Source organism: Nycticebus coucang, chromosome 4, assembly GCF_027406575.1.
Source record: "Nycticebus coucang isolate mNycCou1 chromosome 4, mNycCou1.pri, whole genome shotgun sequence".
Taxonomy (NCBI): Eukaryota; Metazoa; Chordata; class Mammalia; order Primates; family Lorisidae; genus Nycticebus; species Nycticebus coucang.
In genome coordinates, this window is record NC_069783.1 from 52,238,995 (window position 1) to 52,256,786 (window position 17,792).

At 37.8% G+C, this 17,792-nt stretch overlaps 1 protein-coding gene across 5 annotated transcripts in view; it reads right to left on the minus strand.

Moving 5' to 3' along the window:
• Positions 1-213: 213 nt before the first annotated feature.
• The window catches only part of ASB3 (ankyrin repeat and SOCS box containing 3), a 128,667-nt gene continuing 111,088 nt past the window's right edge, over positions 214-17,792 (minus strand). For 4 of the 5 annotated variants that reach the window (XM_053589920.1, XM_053589914.1, XM_053589915.1 and 1 more), the window contains 2 exons: positions 1,639-1,776; positions 214-574 (listed from right to left, as the gene is read on the minus strand). In XM_053589920.1, the coding sequence (XP_053445895.1) occupies positions 369-574; positions 1,639-1,776 (344 nt within the window). In that variant the 3' untranslated portion in view covers positions 214-368. The remainder of the gene's footprint in view (positions 575-1,638; positions 1,777-17,792) is intronic. The other variant, XM_053589918.1, reaches the window with a different exon arrangement.

Here is a 17,792-nt window from a genome sequence, read left to right on the forward strand (position 1 = left end):
AAATATGCCATGTGTAGTAGCTAGAAGCAGCACCACAGTTCTTTAGCATATTATAGTCAGGTAAATAAATATATTATAACATAAAATGTACTGGTGATGAAACTGCAATAAATTAACATAAGGCAGGTTTAATATATACACACACACACACACACACACACATATATGTATATTAGATATATATGTATACATATGTATATATTATTTTTAATATGGGAAGCCCAGTTGTAAACATTCAAATTAAACTACTATAGCCCCAATCCAACCACACAAACAACAATCATCTTTTGGCTAAAAAATCATGAATAATAATTTGTACGGTATGGCTCTTTTGTCTCAGTAGTTTTCAGAGAAAGAAATGAGCTATGTTAAGTGGATTCACTGATTTCTCCATCTTGAATAGCTGTCAGTTCTGGAACATCATTCATCCTCAGAACATCTGCATAGAGCAAATAATTTTGTAAGCTTCTTGGAAGTGGTAACTGATGAATAAAACCATCAGACTGTAGGTGTTCTCGTTTTAGACTGGATCGAATTTCCAAACGACACAGATGGGTTAAGTATGGGATTGAGGCTGGAGAAAAAAACAAACAACAAAACACAGTGAAACTTTTTAAACAGAAAGATGTAACAGTACATTATAGTAAATGCCCTTTTTTTTTTGAAGTTTCTGACTACGGCTGGGTTTGAATCAGCCACCTCCAGCATATGGGGCCGGCACCTACTCCTTTGAGCCACAAGCACCACCCGCAAATGCCTTTTTATTCATTTTCCCATCTCTGCATAGTAAAAGTGACATGTTGCTTAGAATTACTTTGAAAGAAGACCACACTGAGCCAAGATGACCATAATAAACCTTATCATTCATTCATTCATTCATTCTTTTCTGCAGTCTTCACCTGGTTCTCACACTCCAATTGTTGGTCATATATCTGAATTCTATACCCTAGGGCAGGTGTCCTCAAACTTTTTAAACAGGGGGCAAATTCACTGTCCCTCAGACCATGGGAGGGGTGGACTATAGTTAAAAAAAAAAAACAAAACTATGAACAAATTCCTATGCACACTGCACATATCTTATTTTGAAGTAAAAAAAAACAAAAACAAAGAAACAGGAACAAATACAATCACACCGCCTCCTGTGGTCCGCGGGCCGCAGTTTGAGGACTCCTGCCTAGGGCCACAAACCCTGAACATTCAAATTCTAAATATCTGACAATCCTAGATGGCACATAAAAAAAATGAGTAAGGGGACAGAGATAAGATGGCTGACTGAAGCCAGCTTTCCACAGAGGCTCCCATCCAGAAGGAGAGTTAAAGGACAGAAATTTAGCAAGTAACCTGGCGGATTAGAGCTGCACCAAGACAGAAGGTTGAAGAACGCACATCCACCCTACTGAGGTGAGCCACGACCCCAAGGATACAAACAAAAGGTACAAAATCCATCACGAAGCGGAGGGGAGTCCCCTCCCCAGTGCGAAAAGCTCGGAGTACCCCATAAACAAATGAGCAGAGTTCAAAAGTCCTCCCATTATACTCCATGGGAAAAGACTCTATGAAAACTGGGCCTACTTCGCCTAGGGTGCCATGGCGCTCTCCTGCCAGGCATAAAACTGTAAAACTGTATATATTCTCTACCTGCAATTCTGAGCTCCCAGCACTCCCCTCCACTCTCACTCATTGGTCTGGAGGCCTGTCCCTCTGGAGTCCAGATTCTTGGGTGATTTCTCAAGGGGTGTGGAAAAGGGACTGGACTGCTGCTGGTCAGTGCTGATTCTGCGGCACAGGAGTAAGGAGAGGACGGTCAGCTGAGAGGGAACCAGGCAGGAGCGGCAGTGCCCCGAGGCGCACAGCAGCAGCCATTTTTGACAACAATGGGGCTCACCCCTTGATATTCTGGAGTCATAGCCCCTGTCACTCTGGGCAACCGGAGGAGGCAGGGCATCTTCTCAGGTGGCAACCACCAGCGGAACAGACGTGGGCCGGAAACGCGGACCTCGTGAGTAAAGGGTTTGCCTGAGGTGGTACCTGCCTGGGTGGAGCGCGGGGACTAGAAAAATGTACGGGCAGTGCTGGCTGACTCCCAGGGCGGGGCTGACTCAGAGGACTGCTTTACTAAGCCTAAGACACACCCGGCCCTCAGGGGATCATCAGCTTAGACAAAGGAGGGCAGGAGGCTATAACTGATAGCTAACCATGCTGCGAATACAAACTACCAGGGAGCAGCAAAGACAGGGGCTGAGGCACAAGTTCTGTGAACTGAAAACAGCTTCTCTTCCGCAGGGGAATTTAGCCGGGACAGAAAAAATTCCACAGAGTTGTTCTGTTCTGTCAGTAACATCAATCAGGGGCAGGGCTGGAACTGAGTGAACACCCCCAGCCTCCATTAAGCACCCAAGGTTGTCAGGCCCCACCTCCCCTTGCTGGATAGTGGCAGAGAGCAGCGGCCTGGCTGAGGAGACATAGATTTCCTTGTGATTAAGGCAGGTGCAAACCCCTGGAGTATCTGCTCATTGGAGGGAACTGGGTCACAGCCCTGCAAGGTAATCAGTGGCTATGTGTGACAGAGATGCAAGGTAGGAAAGGAGGCATCAAACTTCCCAGACTAATATATTTGCTGGGTGGGTCCTCCTGCCCTCAACGAGCATGGGAGCAAGTCATATTTAAGTTGTCAGCAGATCCCTGCAATCTAGTTTCCAGAGACCTTTTAAATTCTTCCACCTGAGACAGGTGCTGACTGAGACAATTGATTTGGAACTTTTGACCTCAGCCAATCGCCCAAGGACTATCCAAGTGGTGCCCTGGGTGTGTGGTTATAGGAAGGTTTGATACTCCTTTTCCAATTGTTGCCTGTGGAGGGCGGGGTGACTTAATTGCTGGTATTTCTCCGCAGCTGAGACTTCAACCCAGCGTAACTGTTTCACTAGGGTCGGACAGAGACCAGCTGAAAATTGGACAAAGCCACTTAGCCCCACCACACCAAACAGGTCCCCAGTTTCTCAGGAGGTATCACTGTATGGGTCCTCGGCAAAGCTCCAGGGAAAAAGTCAAATGGTGTAAAATAATCCTGGGGCAAATCAGTGGAAAAATTCTGGTAACATGAATAACTAGAGTAGATCACCCCCCACCCCCAGAAAGATAAGGCAGATATAACTAAAGATCCCATTCATAAACAGATAGCCGAGATGTGAGAACTTGAATTCAGAATTTGAATTGCAAACAAGATTAATAGAATGGAGAAAAATTGGAATTAGAAATTCGAGGAAAGTTGGAATTAGAAATTCGAGGAGAAATTCAAAAGTTGTCTCAAGAATTCAATGAATCAAAAGACAAAACCACAGAAGATTTTGACATATTGAAGCAAGAATTTGCTCAAAGATCTGAAAAATACAGTAGATACCCTCAGTAAGAGTGGAGCAAGAGAAGAAAGGATTCCTGACCTTGACGACAAAGCTTTTGAACGCTCACAAACACTCAAAGAGGAAGAGAAATGGAGAGCAAAAACAGATCATTCTCTCAAAGAGCTCTGGGATAATTCGAAGAAGGCTAAAGAAGGCTAATATCCGCCTCATTGGAATCCCTGAAAGCGATGAACTGGCCTCACAAGGCACAGAGGCTCTTCTCCATGAAATTATGAAGGAGAATTTTCCAGACATGCCAAGAGATTCTGAAAATCAGATCAGTTTCAGAACCCCAGAATGACTCAACCTGAACAAGACATCCCCCAGGCATATCATAATTAACTTCACTAAAGTTAATATATAAGGACAAAATTCTGAAAGAAGTCAGACTTAAGAAAACCATAACCTACAAAGGAAAGAATATTAGAATGACTGCAGATCTCTCTGCTGAAACTTCTCAAGCCACAAAAGGGTGGAAATTGACTTTTAATCTCCTAAAACAAAATAACTTTCAACCCCGGATCCTGAATCCAGCTAAACAGAGTTTCATTTATGATAGAGAAATTAAATATTTTAATGACATTCATATGTTGAAGAAATTTGCCATAATCAAACCAGCTCTTCAGGATATTCTCAGACCTATCCTTCATAATGACCAGCCCAATCCTCTACCACAAAAGTAAACTCACTCAGAAACTTTTGATCAAACTCCAACTTCCACAGTGGCCAAAAGATTACAAATGTCCACTGGACTTTAGATAAACTCGATACCCAAAATTTTATCAGACTTATCAATATCCTCCATTAATGTGAATGGCTTAAACTGTCCTCTAAAGAGGCACAGGTTGGCTGACTGGATACAAAAACTCAGGCCAGATGTTTACTGCATTCAAGAATCTCATCTTACCTTAAAGGATAAATATAGACTCAGGGTAAAAGGATGGTTGTCCATATTTCAGGCAAATTGTAATCAGAAAAAAGCAGGTGTTGCAATTCTATTTGCAGACACAATAGGCTTTAAACCAACAAAAGTAAGGGAGGATAAGAATGGTCACTTCATATTTGTTAAGGGAAATATTCAATATGATGAGATTTCAATTATTAATATTTATGCATCCAACTAAAATGCGCTTCAATTTATAAGAGAAACTCTAACAGACATGAGCAAGTTGATTTCCTCCAGCGCCATAATAGTCTGAGATTTTGACACTCCTTTGGCAGTGTTGGATAGATCCTCCAATAAGAAAATAAGCAAAGAAATTTTAGATTTAAACCTAACATTTGGATTTAGCATCCAACATTTGGATTTAGCAGACATCTACAGAACATTTCATCCTAACAAAACTGAATACACATACTTCTCATCAGCCCACAGAACATACTCCAAAATCGATCACATCTTAGGTCACAAGTCTAACCTCAGGAAATTTAAAGGAACAGAAATTATTCCTTGCATCTTCGAGGACAACCATGGAATAAAAGTTGAACTCAGTAACAACAGGAATCTGCATACTCATACAAAAACATGGAAGTTAAATAACCTTATGTTGAATGATAGCTGGGTCAGAGATGAGATTAAGAAGGAAACTGCCAAATTTTTGGAACAAAACAACAATGAAGATACGAATTATCAGAACCTCTGGGATACTGCAAAGGCAATCCTAACAGGGTAATTTATAGCACTGCAAGCCTTCCTCAGGAGAACAGAAAGAAAGTTAACAACTTAATGGGACATCTAAAGCAACTGTAAAAGGAAGAACATTCCAACCCCAAACCCAGTAGAAGAAAAGAAATAACGAAAATTAGAGCAGAATTAAATGAAATTGAAAACAAAAGAATTTTACAACAGATCAATAAATCAAAAAGTTGATTTTTTTAAAAAGTCAATAAAATAGATAAACCTTTGCCTAACCTAACCAGGAAAAAGAGTAAAACATCTAATTTCATCAATTAGAAACGGCAAAGACGAAATAACAACAGACTCCTCAGAAATTCAAAAAATCCTTAATGAATATTACAAGAAACTTTATTCTCAGAAATATGAAAATCTGAAGGAAATTGACCAATACTTGGAAGCACGTCACCTTCCAAGACTTAGCCAGAATCAAGTGGAAATGTTGAACAGGCCAATATCAAGTTCTGAAATAGCATCAACCATACAAAACCTCCCTAAAAAGAAAAGCCCAGGACCAGATGGCTTCATGTCAGAATTCTACCAAACCTTTAAAGAAGAACTAGTACCTATATTACTAAACCGGTTCCAAAATGTAGAAGAAGAAGGAAGACTACCTAACACGTTCTATGAAGCAAACATCACCCTGATCTCCAAACCAGAAAAAGACCCAACAAGAAAAGAAAATTATAGACCAATATCACTAATGAACACAGATGCAAAACTATTCAACAAGATCCTAACAAACAGAATCCAGCAACACATCAAACAAACTATACATCATGACCAAGTTGGTTTTATCCCAGGGTCTCAAGGCTGGTTCAATATACGTAAATCTATAAATATAATTCAGCACATAAACAAATTAAAAAACAAAGACCATGTGATTCTCTCAATTGATGCAGAAAAAGCTTTTGATAATATCCAGCATCCCTTCATGTTCAGAACAGTTAAGAAAATTGGTATAGAAGGGACATTTCTTAAACTGATAGAGGCCATCTACAGCAAACCCACAGCCAATATCGTATTAAATGGAGTTAAACTGAAATCATTTCCACTCAGATCAGGAACCAGACAAGGCTGCCCATTGTTTCCAATGCTCTTTAACATTGTAATGGAAGTTTTAGCCATCACAATTGGGGAAGAGAAGGCGATCAAGGGTATCCATATAGGGTCAAAAGAGACCAAACTTTCGCTCTTCGCCAATGATATGATTGTATATCTGGAAAACACCAGGGATTCTACTACAAAACTCTTAGAAGTGATCAAGGAATACAGCAACATCTCAGGATACAAAATCAACATTCATAAATCGGTAGCCTTTATATATACCACAATAGTCAAGCTGAAAAAACAGTTAAGGACTCTATTCCATTCACAGTAGTGCCAAAGAAGATGAAATATTTGGGAGTTTATCTAACAAAGGACGTGAAAGATCTCTATAAAGAGAACTATGAAACTCTTAAGAAAAGAAATAGCTGAAAATGTTAAAAAATGGAAAAACATACCATGCTCATGGCTGGGAAGAATCAACATTGTTAAAATGTCCGTACTACCCAAAGCAATATACAATTTTAATGCAATCCCTATTAAAGCTCCACTGTCATACTTTAAAGATCTTGAAAAAATACTTCGTTTTATATGGAATCAGAAAAAACCTCGAATAGCCAAGACATTACTTAGCAATAAAAACAAAGCAGGAGGAATCACACTACCGGACCTCAGACTATACTATAAATCAATAATGATCAAAACAGCATGGTACTGGCACAAAAACAGAGAGGTAGATGTATGGAACAGAATAGAGAACCAAGAGATTAACCCAGCTACTTACCATTATTTGATCTTTGACAAGCCAATTAAAAACATTCAGTGGGGAAAAGATTCCCTATTTAACAAATGATGTTGGGTGAACTGGCTGTCGACCTGTAGAAGAGTGAAACTGGACACACACCTTTCAACATTAACTAAGATAGACTCTCACTGGATTAAAGATTTAAACCTAAGAGATGAAACTCTAAAAATACTAGAAGGGAGTGCAAGGAAAACTCTTGAAGAAACGGATCTGGGCGAGTATTTTATGAGGAGGACCCCCAGGGCAATTGAAGCAGCTTCAAAAATACACTATTGGGACCTGATCAAAGGAAAAAGCTTCTGCACAGCCAAGAACACAGTGAGTAAAGCAAGCAGACAGCCCTCAGAATGGGAGAAGATATTTGCAGGTTATGTCTCCAACAAAGGTTTAATAACCAGAATCCACAAAGAACTCAACGTATTAACGTATTAGCAAGAAAAGAACAAGTGATCCCATCTCAGGGTCGGCAAGAGACTTGAAGAGAAACTTTTCTGAAGAAGACAGAAGCATGGCCTACAGACATATGAAAAAATGCTCATCATCCTTAATCATCAGAGAAATGCAAATCAAAACTACTTTAAGATATCATCTAACTCCAGTAAGATTAGCCCATATCACAAAATCCCAAGACCAGAGATGGAGTAGATGTGGAGAAAATGGAACACTTCTACACTGCTGGTGGGAATGCAAACTAATACGTTCCTTTTGGAAAGATGTTTGGAGAGCACTTAGAGATCTAAAAATAGACCTGCCATTCAATCCTATAATTCCTCTACTAGGTATATACCCAGAAGACCAAAAATCACACTATAACAAAGATATTTGTACCAGAATGTTTATCACAGCCCAATTCATAATTGCTAAGTCATGGAAAAACCCAAGTGCCCATTGATCCATGGATGGATTAATAAATTGTTGTATATGTACACCAGGGAATATTATGCAGCCTTAAAGAAAGATGGAGACTTTACCTCTTTCATGTTTACATGGATGGAGCTGGAACATATTCTTTTTAGTAAAGTATCTCAAGAATGAAAAAAAAATTATCTAATGTATTCAGCCTACTATGAAACTAATGTATGGCTTTCATATGAAAGCTATAACCCAGTTATAACCTAAGAATATGGGGAAGAGGGAGAAGGACGGGAGGGAGGGGGGAGGATGGGCGGAGAGAGGGTGATTGGTGGGATTACACCTACGGTGCATCTTACAAGGGTACATGTGAAGCTTACTAAATGTAGACTATAAATGTCTTAACACGATAAATAAGAAAATGCCAGGAAGGCTATGTTAACCAGTGTGATGAAAATATGTCAAATGGTCTATAAAACCAGTGTATGGTGCCCCATGATCACATTAATGTACACGGCTATGATTTAATTAAGAAAAAATGAGTGAACTAACTTTAGAAATGATAGAAGCTCACAGTAGCAAGTGCTACATCCTTCTTAGTTTGTTCCATTACGAATGGTTTCCACACCTAACACACCAAGTGAATGAATATGTAGCTTGAAAGTTTTCCTATTTTTATATATAACAGAATGAAATTTTAAAATTGGCACCAAAGAAAGGGGTCATTTAATACCTTCTATGCCATATACCCATGTACTTCACACACATCTCTCTTTATCTGCATTAACACTGGAGGCATATTATCATGCTATTACACTTAAAGGAAACACAAGTTTACAAAGAGATTTGAGAAACTTCCAAAAAGTCACAGAGCTACTAAGTGGTAGTGGCAGATTCAAATCGAGATCCAAAGACACTGTGTGTTTGTGTGTGTATTTTCCAAAGTCACACAGTCGAAAGCTAATTACCAATTAAAGGGCAATCCACATGCACTTAATAAGAATTGTATGATGGCAGTTTCATTTTCCAAGATTAAAAGCAGTAACTAAAGAGGTTAATGTCCATGAAAACTCAGAATACTGAAACAGCTAGTGCTTTTACATGAATCAAACTCAAAGCCTTTTGTTAGTACAAGAAATCTTTTATAAATCTTTGTAAAAAAGAACAATGATTATCAGACTAGGATCAGAGCACCTATCAGTATTATCAAGAGCACAGCTAATACCAGACCAGTTAGTCTGATTCCAGGTCTAGGGTTCTTTAAATTTCACTACCCATAGGGCCTAAGACTAATTCTTTAACATCTTCAGTATCTTCCAAACCACTTAAGTTAAGTCATAATCTTAAATTTTGGCTCATTATTTAAGTTTATTTACTCAAACACATGTTTCAAAATGCCAAATAAGAAAACAAAAGTTAACTGATTTTGTACATAAAACCTACATCTAAGAAAAGATGGGTTCTTAAACCATGAATCAAAGACTCCCTATTATAAATAGCAAGACTACAGTATCTATGACATACAGCACATTTATTTCTAACATGTTTTCATATCCACAACTTATTTCAATTTTAACCTTTCCTGAAAAGATAAAGGAGATTATCATTGATCTCACTTAAAAGGCAGGAAAACACAGGTAAAGGGTGCCTTGGAGGAATCAGAAGAGACATATTTGGAGAACCTATCTAAACTGCAAACATCCAAAGATATAAGTAGGATGACTAAGTTCATCTATCAAGCACAAGGAAGCCATCTCACCCAGTAAGGTCAGAACAATAATAGGTCAGTTAATAGACAGCCACCTTAAAGCAGGTGACCAAAACAACACACACTTTGAACATTCTAATTTAAAAGGTATACATGAAGCAAATCCATAACCCATCACCTATGGTTTACAGTTTCACTTTCTTTAAGTTACAGCATTAATTTAAAGATGTGTGAAGGTGAGTACATAATTCTTCCATACTTTTACAATTTTTTCATGTCTTTCAGTTGGCTCTCCTATATCTAATTCAATATCTATTTCTGTTTAATATTCATCTCATCAAGTATTTTTAATGCAATCAATGTTTCTTTAATAGGAAACAATGATTATCTTTTCATACCCATAATTCATTGGCTTATGCAATTTAGAATCATTTAACTATAATCTATGAACAAATGTAATAAAAGTTTAAGACAGAAACATGACTACTTCCTGGTAAGCACACACTTCAGCTGGTAGGGACAATGTATGCTGGCATTCTAGAAAGTTTTCTACCCCCTGCAAACATTGAACATGCCCTATGGGCACAGTCAGATGGACTGAGGGAGAAAATGACAGGACTAGTTAACTTAGTGTGTGTATTAAAAGTGAAGATGGTTAAAAGAATTTCTATGCATAGTCAGTTACAATTTAACACCTGTTAAAATGAATCTCTTCTTTCTGCTGGTAATGTGAATACTTATTACAACCCAGAAGGAAATGAAGGGTGGCTGTGCAACCTGGGGAGGGACGAGGGATCCTTCATGTTGCTCCAGTTTCTGGTACTGGTTTCAAAACCCCTCCAGCTGACTGCCTGTCCCAAAGCCTCTTGCAGAGAGCGCCTATCTTTAAAGCTTAATAAATCGTTCACTTATGCTGATTATGTGTGTGGAAGCTTAACCACTGGAGAACAAGCCAAATTGGACCAGTACACATTTGTTAGGGGAAGCTTAAGTAACTTGCCCACCATACAACAACAAACATAGCTGTTGTTAACCAGATCTAGCATTCTTTAAACTGTGATCAAGCCCAAAACAATTTGCTACTGTCTTCTAAAACCCTGAAACTATGCTAAGTTTCAGAAGATTTTTCCATTTAACAATTAAAAAAAAAAAAAAAAAAGAGTACAGTTACTTCAGATATTAGTTCAAAATTTCATTGCACCATTTTGGTTTTCCTCCTGATAGCACAATAGATTACTGGCCTAATGAACAATTAGAGGTAAGAACTATGTTCAGCTAAACCGAGGGAGCCTTTCATGTGTAGATTATTAACAAAGATAATAATATGCCTGTCAGTGCCATTATAGTTTTATATGCCAATGAACATCAAGGGAATTTTATAACCATATATGCAATATTTCAAAGCACATAGAATTCCTATCAACAAACATTGTAGCGATGAATTGTATTTCCAGATGTGTTACCATTAGGCTGAAAGATCAAGCCATGCCTTGAATTTATAATACAAAAAAGGCACCTAATGTATTAATAAAATATACTTTCAAGAAAACTTGTTAAAACTAGATTTCAATTTGTTAAATAATCTCTATGTTCTTAGATTATGGCACTGATTGTAGCTTAGAAAATAATATTTGAAACCATGCTTTTAAGTCACTTTTCTGACCTAATCATTTTTAGGTATATTAAACCCAGTTTATCTATAAATCTATTACCCTGTTTCCCCAAAAATAAGACATCCTCCGAAAATAAGACCTACTTACAGGAAAGATAAGCCGTTCCCTGAAAATAAGACCTAGCGCATCTTTGGGAGCACACCTTAAAATAAGACACTGCCTTATTTTCGGGAAACAGGGTATCATATATGCCACCTTTAATTTTTCCTCCCTACACAGAATTCTTTCATTTTGTCCATTTTGTTATATGGACTGGCAGAACAATCAAAATATAAGGCTATGTGTTATACAAAGTTTTATTACAATCAAAAGCAAATACAAGTATCAAAATAAACCCCATAATTCTTAATCTATTAAGCTTATTAACTTCAACTTTACTATAGCACAAAACTACATCTATGTCGTACACACCCCCGATTTTTTCCACAACTGTGCCTCTCTAGCCTGCCCTCATGATAGTGTTCCCATGATCTGCCTGGACTATGTGTTTCTCTGGTTCCTTTGCGCTGCTTTCCACACCAAATGTATTCAATTGACTTCTAGGCCATCTACTACCATTTACATTTTCATTATTAATATATTGTCTTTCCAATTGGCTTCTATCCTTTCGTTCCAATTTTCTTAATTGTATAGTAAATTATACTACTTTACCACTGACTTCTCCTTTACAGAAACACACACATACACACACAAACTATCTGAGGACTCTGAAAAATAAATAATAGACAGATTGGGGCATGATGTCAAAACTCAAAGAATGACCAGAATAACAGCAATGAATAGACTAAATAGAAGAAGTCCGCTCTAGTAATAAGACCTGTGCTGGAGTTGAGGACCACTACTAACTAGCTGTGTGAGCTCAGACAAGTCATTTCAATATTCTGACCTTCAGTTCCAACTCTTTAAAGTGACAATGATGCTTCATCTATAAAATGGCGTAATGACACCTTCCTGCATCAAAAGCTTATTGATGAGGCTCAAATTAGAACACATCTGCAAAAGTACTTTATAAGCTGTAAATTACAAACAAATCCTAAGTACTACAGAAACTAGTTAGTAACCTCTGAATGTTTGATCACACATTCAATTAGTAAAGTCTTCTGAGTACGGATCAAATGTATGTATTTAGTTCCACATAAATTACATGTATACTATTAAACTAATATTATTTACACTATAAAATAATACAAAAAAGTAAAAGTTAAAATAAGATATATTTTAAATAACTTCATTTTGTTATCAAAGGCATAAATGCCTTTAAATATTATTTTAACAAGAACAAAGTGACTGTCTAAACTTTATTAATTTAATTCTTAGTGATATGGCATTTACTTTGATACCTGGCTTTTATAAAGGCTGATGTAGCTAAAAAAGTATCTTACAAAAGCATGTAGATCTAAATGGAAGAAATACCTTGTGGTTTAGTTGAACTAAATCAGGATTCTATTTCATCCCATCTACCAATTATGAAAAAGTTTTTATCAAAATTCATCTGTTTTTCCTGGCATCCCTTTAAAAGCTAATTGAAAGTTTTTGATTTTTATTAAATGCTTTCAAAAAACAGGGGAACTATTTGCAAGTATTTTAAGTATGACAATGTAAGAGTTTTCCTAGGTAACACTTGCTGTTTTTGACAAGAAAGTCATATCACAATATATTTTCTAGCTCCAATTTTCAAAATCATCTCCACATAGCAAAAGTTTCTTTCAGAAAGCATTACTTTCTCCTTCAGTTAATAGGTTGTCTTTCCCTTCGATCAACACAATTTTTAGATAATATGTGTTGAGTTACACAGAACTGATAGCTATTTATTGGCAAGGAAAAGATTTTACAACAGCTATATTTTCATAAAAGAAAAGCATATAATTCATCTTTAAGTACAAGGGCTCTTTTATAAATTGTGTCATAAGGCAACAAGGAAATCTTTGGATGTATAAACAATAACCACAGTCACTCCCATCTCATTATAAAGTACCACAAAAACTCCAATACATTTTCCTGTATTAACCTATTACTAATGATGCAATAAACTCACTTCATATGTGCTGTTACCTCCATTACCTTACATTTAGAGAAAAGGCAGCCACTCTCCATCAGTGGTTATTCTTACACAACTTTTCAAAAAACAAAAAACAAAACTATTCAGTTAAATAAGTCATTACTGTTGCAAACACAGTCATGCCCCACATAAAGACGTTTTGGTCAACTATGGACCACATATACAACAGCGGTCATAAGATTATACATTATTAGAGCTGAAAAATTCCATTCACCTAATGATGTAGAAGCCATACTATCATAGTACAATTAATTTCTTATAAATTGTAATCTAGTGTAATCTAAGTACACAGTGTTTATAAAATCCATCGTAGTGTAATGCCCCAGGCCTTCACACTCGCTCACCACTCACTGACTCACCCAGAGCAACTCCCAGTCCTGTAGGCTCCTTTCACAGGAAGTGCCCTACACAGCTATACCATTTTATCTTTTATATTGTATTTTTTACTATACTTTTTCTACATTCAGATACACCTAGATAGACAAATAGTTATCATTGTGTTACTGTATAGCCTGGGTGTGTGCAGTCAGCTATACCATCTAGATTTGTGTAAGGGCACCCTGTGATGTTCACACAATGATGAAATCACCTAAGGAGATAAGAGTCTTGTTCTGAGCTGGGCACTGTAGATAAGTAGTTAAAGCACCGGCACGGCACACCAGGGGAGTGAGTTCAAACCTCTTGTGGGCCTACTTAACAAAACAAACAACAACCACCAAAAAAAAAAAAAAAGAGTCTTGTTCTGTTTGCTCAGGCTGGAATGCAGTGGTACTACCTCAGTTCACTGTAACCTTGAACTCCTGAGCTTGAGGGATCCTCCTGCCTCACACCTCCTAAGTAGCTAGACTATAGGAACATACAGTCACAGATAATCAATTTTTTTTAACATTATTTTTTATAGAGATAGAGGTCTCTCTATATTGCCCAGGCTGGTCTCAAACTCCTGGCCTTATATAATCCTCCTGCCTTGGCTGCCCAAAGTGCTGGGATTACAGAAGTGAGCCACTGCTCTGACCATTATGATTATTTTTAACATTCCTGATGGTAAATAATCCCTAACTGATAAATAAAGGAGATTTTCAGGGTTAAAGTTAGATGAATAGCTTTAAGAGTCTGTCATAATAATTCTCTTAGTTCACCGTTGATCATAAGAAAAAATATTTCTTAAAAAATGTATTGTCGGGCGGCGCCTGTGGCTCAGTCGGTAAGGCGCCGGCCCCATATGCCAAGGGTGGTGGGTTCAAACCCGGCCCCGGCCAAACTGCAACCAAAAAATAGCCGGGCGTTGTGGCGGGCGCCTGTAGTCCCAGCTACTCGGGAGGCTGAGGCAAGAGAATCGCTTAAGCCCAGGAGTTGGAGGTTGCTGTGAGCTGTGTGATGCCACGGCACTCTACCGAGGGCCATAAAGTGAGACTCTGTCTCTACAAAAAAAAAAAAAAAAAAAAAAAAAAATGTATTGTCATTGAAAGCAATTAGGCAGAAGCTGGACTTCCATTATCTAACCTTCAAAAGCTTTTGGATGATCTGGCTCAGCGCCTGCAGCACAGTGGTTACGGTGCCAGCTACATACACTGTGGCTGGCGGGTTTGAACTTGGCCCGGGCCAGCTAAAATAACAATGACAACTGCAACCAAAAAATAGCCGGTGTTGTGGTGGGTGCCCATGGGGCTGAGGCAAGAGAATCGCTTAAGCCCAGAGAGCTGGAGGTTGGATCAAGCTGGTACATCCCAGGTGGTCCCACTGCCTTCCCACCAGGTAGCAGGAAATATCTCATGGAGTTAGGCTGAGAAAGGGTTTTTTATAATAAGATGAGAAGACCATGTTTTTAAGGGGCACACTCTCAAAAATCAGCAAACACAATGCAAAATGAGAGGTTAGTGCCAGGTGTTAGGAAGTGTGATAAGGCCCTTAATATGGCCAATATATAGAGAGGGGGAAACAGTAGAAAAAGTAGCTATTCTGCTTATTCTAGAATAAGAATTGTGTCAGGAAACAAGTGCAACGGACAAGCTGATTTAGAGATGAATTGCTAGAAATAGAGTCAACAAGGTTAAAAGGGGTAGGGGAGGAATACAAGTCAGAAGATATTAAACTCATGGAGAAAATATTAACAAATCTTGTGATGTGTAGAATGTGGGGAAAATAAGTATTAACACAATGGGACTCGTGGAAGGATAAGATGGCATCTCTTGCTAGAGCCTGACCTTTGTTCTGAGGGAAATGGAGTTCTGTTACATTCTGGTTTTTAAGGGACATGGTCTATTCAAATCTGTGTTTTATTTAACAGTGATTTTTAAGATACTAAAGGCTGGGCACTTAACGAAAGTACTGAAGTCAAGTACGTCAGAAATGATGATGGCAATAAACAAAGGCAGTAGCAGAAAGGAAAAAATAAGAATGAGGCCAGGTGCAGAGTTTATGCCTGTAATCCAAATGCTTCGGGAAGCTGAGACAGGAGGACTGCTTGAGGCCAAGAGTTCGAGACCAGACTAGGCAACACAGCAAGTCCTCTACAAAAAAAAAAATAATAATAATAATCATAAAATAAAAATTTAAAAAGAAGAATAGATTTGGAGGATGTTTACAAATTAAAGCTGACAATATATGATGACCTATTGAGTATGAGTGTTTCTCCAAAACTGGAAGGACTTACTTATCTACAACTGAAGCAGGATCACTAAACTAAGAAACTACTTGTCCACCTTTACCCCACCAAAGATAATAGTGTCATCACAGATAACAGTCCTTTCATGTTTCACTTAAATTTCCAACTTTTGAAACATTCTAACCTCCTAACCTTCCCTATGTTAGAATTGTGTGGCCTCTTAATAGTCTCTAAGAAGTAAGTCCATAGGAATATAGGTGATTATGGAAAGAATGCCTTACAAAAAGATGAAGATTAAGACTACTGCCTTTTTCTCTATCTGCATCTACTTCTTTGTCTCCTCAAAATGAATTCTGCACCAACTATGAATCTCTTTCCAAACAACAAAGAATTCTCCCCAGAACCACATACCTCACAGCACAGATCATACACCTAACTTGGAGAAAAGGCACTGGATGACATTTTACATCATCATCATCATATATATATATATATATATATATATATAGAGAGAGAGAGAGAGAGAGAGAGAGAGAGTCTCATTCTATTGTTCTGTTGTCTGTGGATATGTGGAAAGAGAGATACAGGCTTTCAAACAGCATTAGTGACTTGATGCTCAGAACATATAAAAAACTGATTTAACCGTCCTAAAGCAATCATTTCTCCTCACTTAACTTATCAGCATTAGTGATCTAATGACTAGAACACATAAAAAAAGTTTCAGTTGTTCTAGGTAGGATGTCCAACCTTTTTTCTTCTCTACCACACAATGGAAGGAGAGCTGTCTTGGGTCACACATTAAATAAACAATCACTAACAAAAGCTGATGAGCAAAGAAAAGGTCCATGCATAATTTTCATCCTAACCAACACCACATATAGGCAAAATAGTCCTCACATAATTCCCATGTGGCCCACAGGCCACACGTTGGACATCCCCTGCTTAGGGCAATGATTTCTCTTCTCTCAGCTTATCAAAAGACTGCTCATAAGTTCAAAACCATGTCAATAGCAAAATGTCCTGACAAATGTGGATACAACCCATTAGTATCTAGTTCAATAAGGATCTCCCTTCAAAAACAAAAAACTTTGATTAGGTAGGTAGATAGAACAATGTTAAAATTTTAAGTTAACTATAAATTTCTCATTAAAAGACAAAAACAAAGCAGTGTGTGTGGCTCAAAGGAGTAGGATGCCAGCCCCATATGTCAGAAGTGGCGAGTTCAAACCCAGCCCCAGCCAAAAACTGCAAAAATAATAATAATAATAATAATAAGACAAAAAAAAAAAACAAGTCTGGCTCTTAAATCTAGTAATAAGGGCAAAAAACAGAACAGTGTTAACCAACGCATAAATCTGCAAAAGTTGTGAAGGTCCACTATACAGGTGATATTTGGGAGGCTGGAAATTCCCCATTCGACAAATAGAAGATCATATGTCCAACTTTTTAAGGTGATAGGCCATTACTGATTGGATTCTTATTAATAATCAGTATCTGCCTAATCCAGATGCATGGCATCCACAGCAAATGACTAGTCTACCCTGCTTCCCCGAAAATAAGACAGTGTCTTATTTTAAGGTGTGCTCCCAAAGATGTGCTAGGTCTTATTTTCAGGGGACGTCTTATCTTTCCTGTAAGTGGGTCTTATTTTCGGAGGATGTCTTATTTTCGGGGAAACAGGGTAGAATTAAGAACCATATGAATAGTGGGATCTGATTATCACTAAACATTTAGCTTTATTAATTTCATGGGCTTGGCCTCTGTGACTAGACACAACACACAATTTATCGTATATTTTTAAAAGGCTCCCTATTGCCCTACTCCCAAACTTAAGAGACCTTTTAGTTACTGAACATTGTGTTTGAAAACTGTAAGTCTAGGCTTTGCAGATCAATATTTAAAATAGGGCGCACCCACAGAGCATTCACATAAATATTCATTACCAAGTATACTACTCCATTATTTGC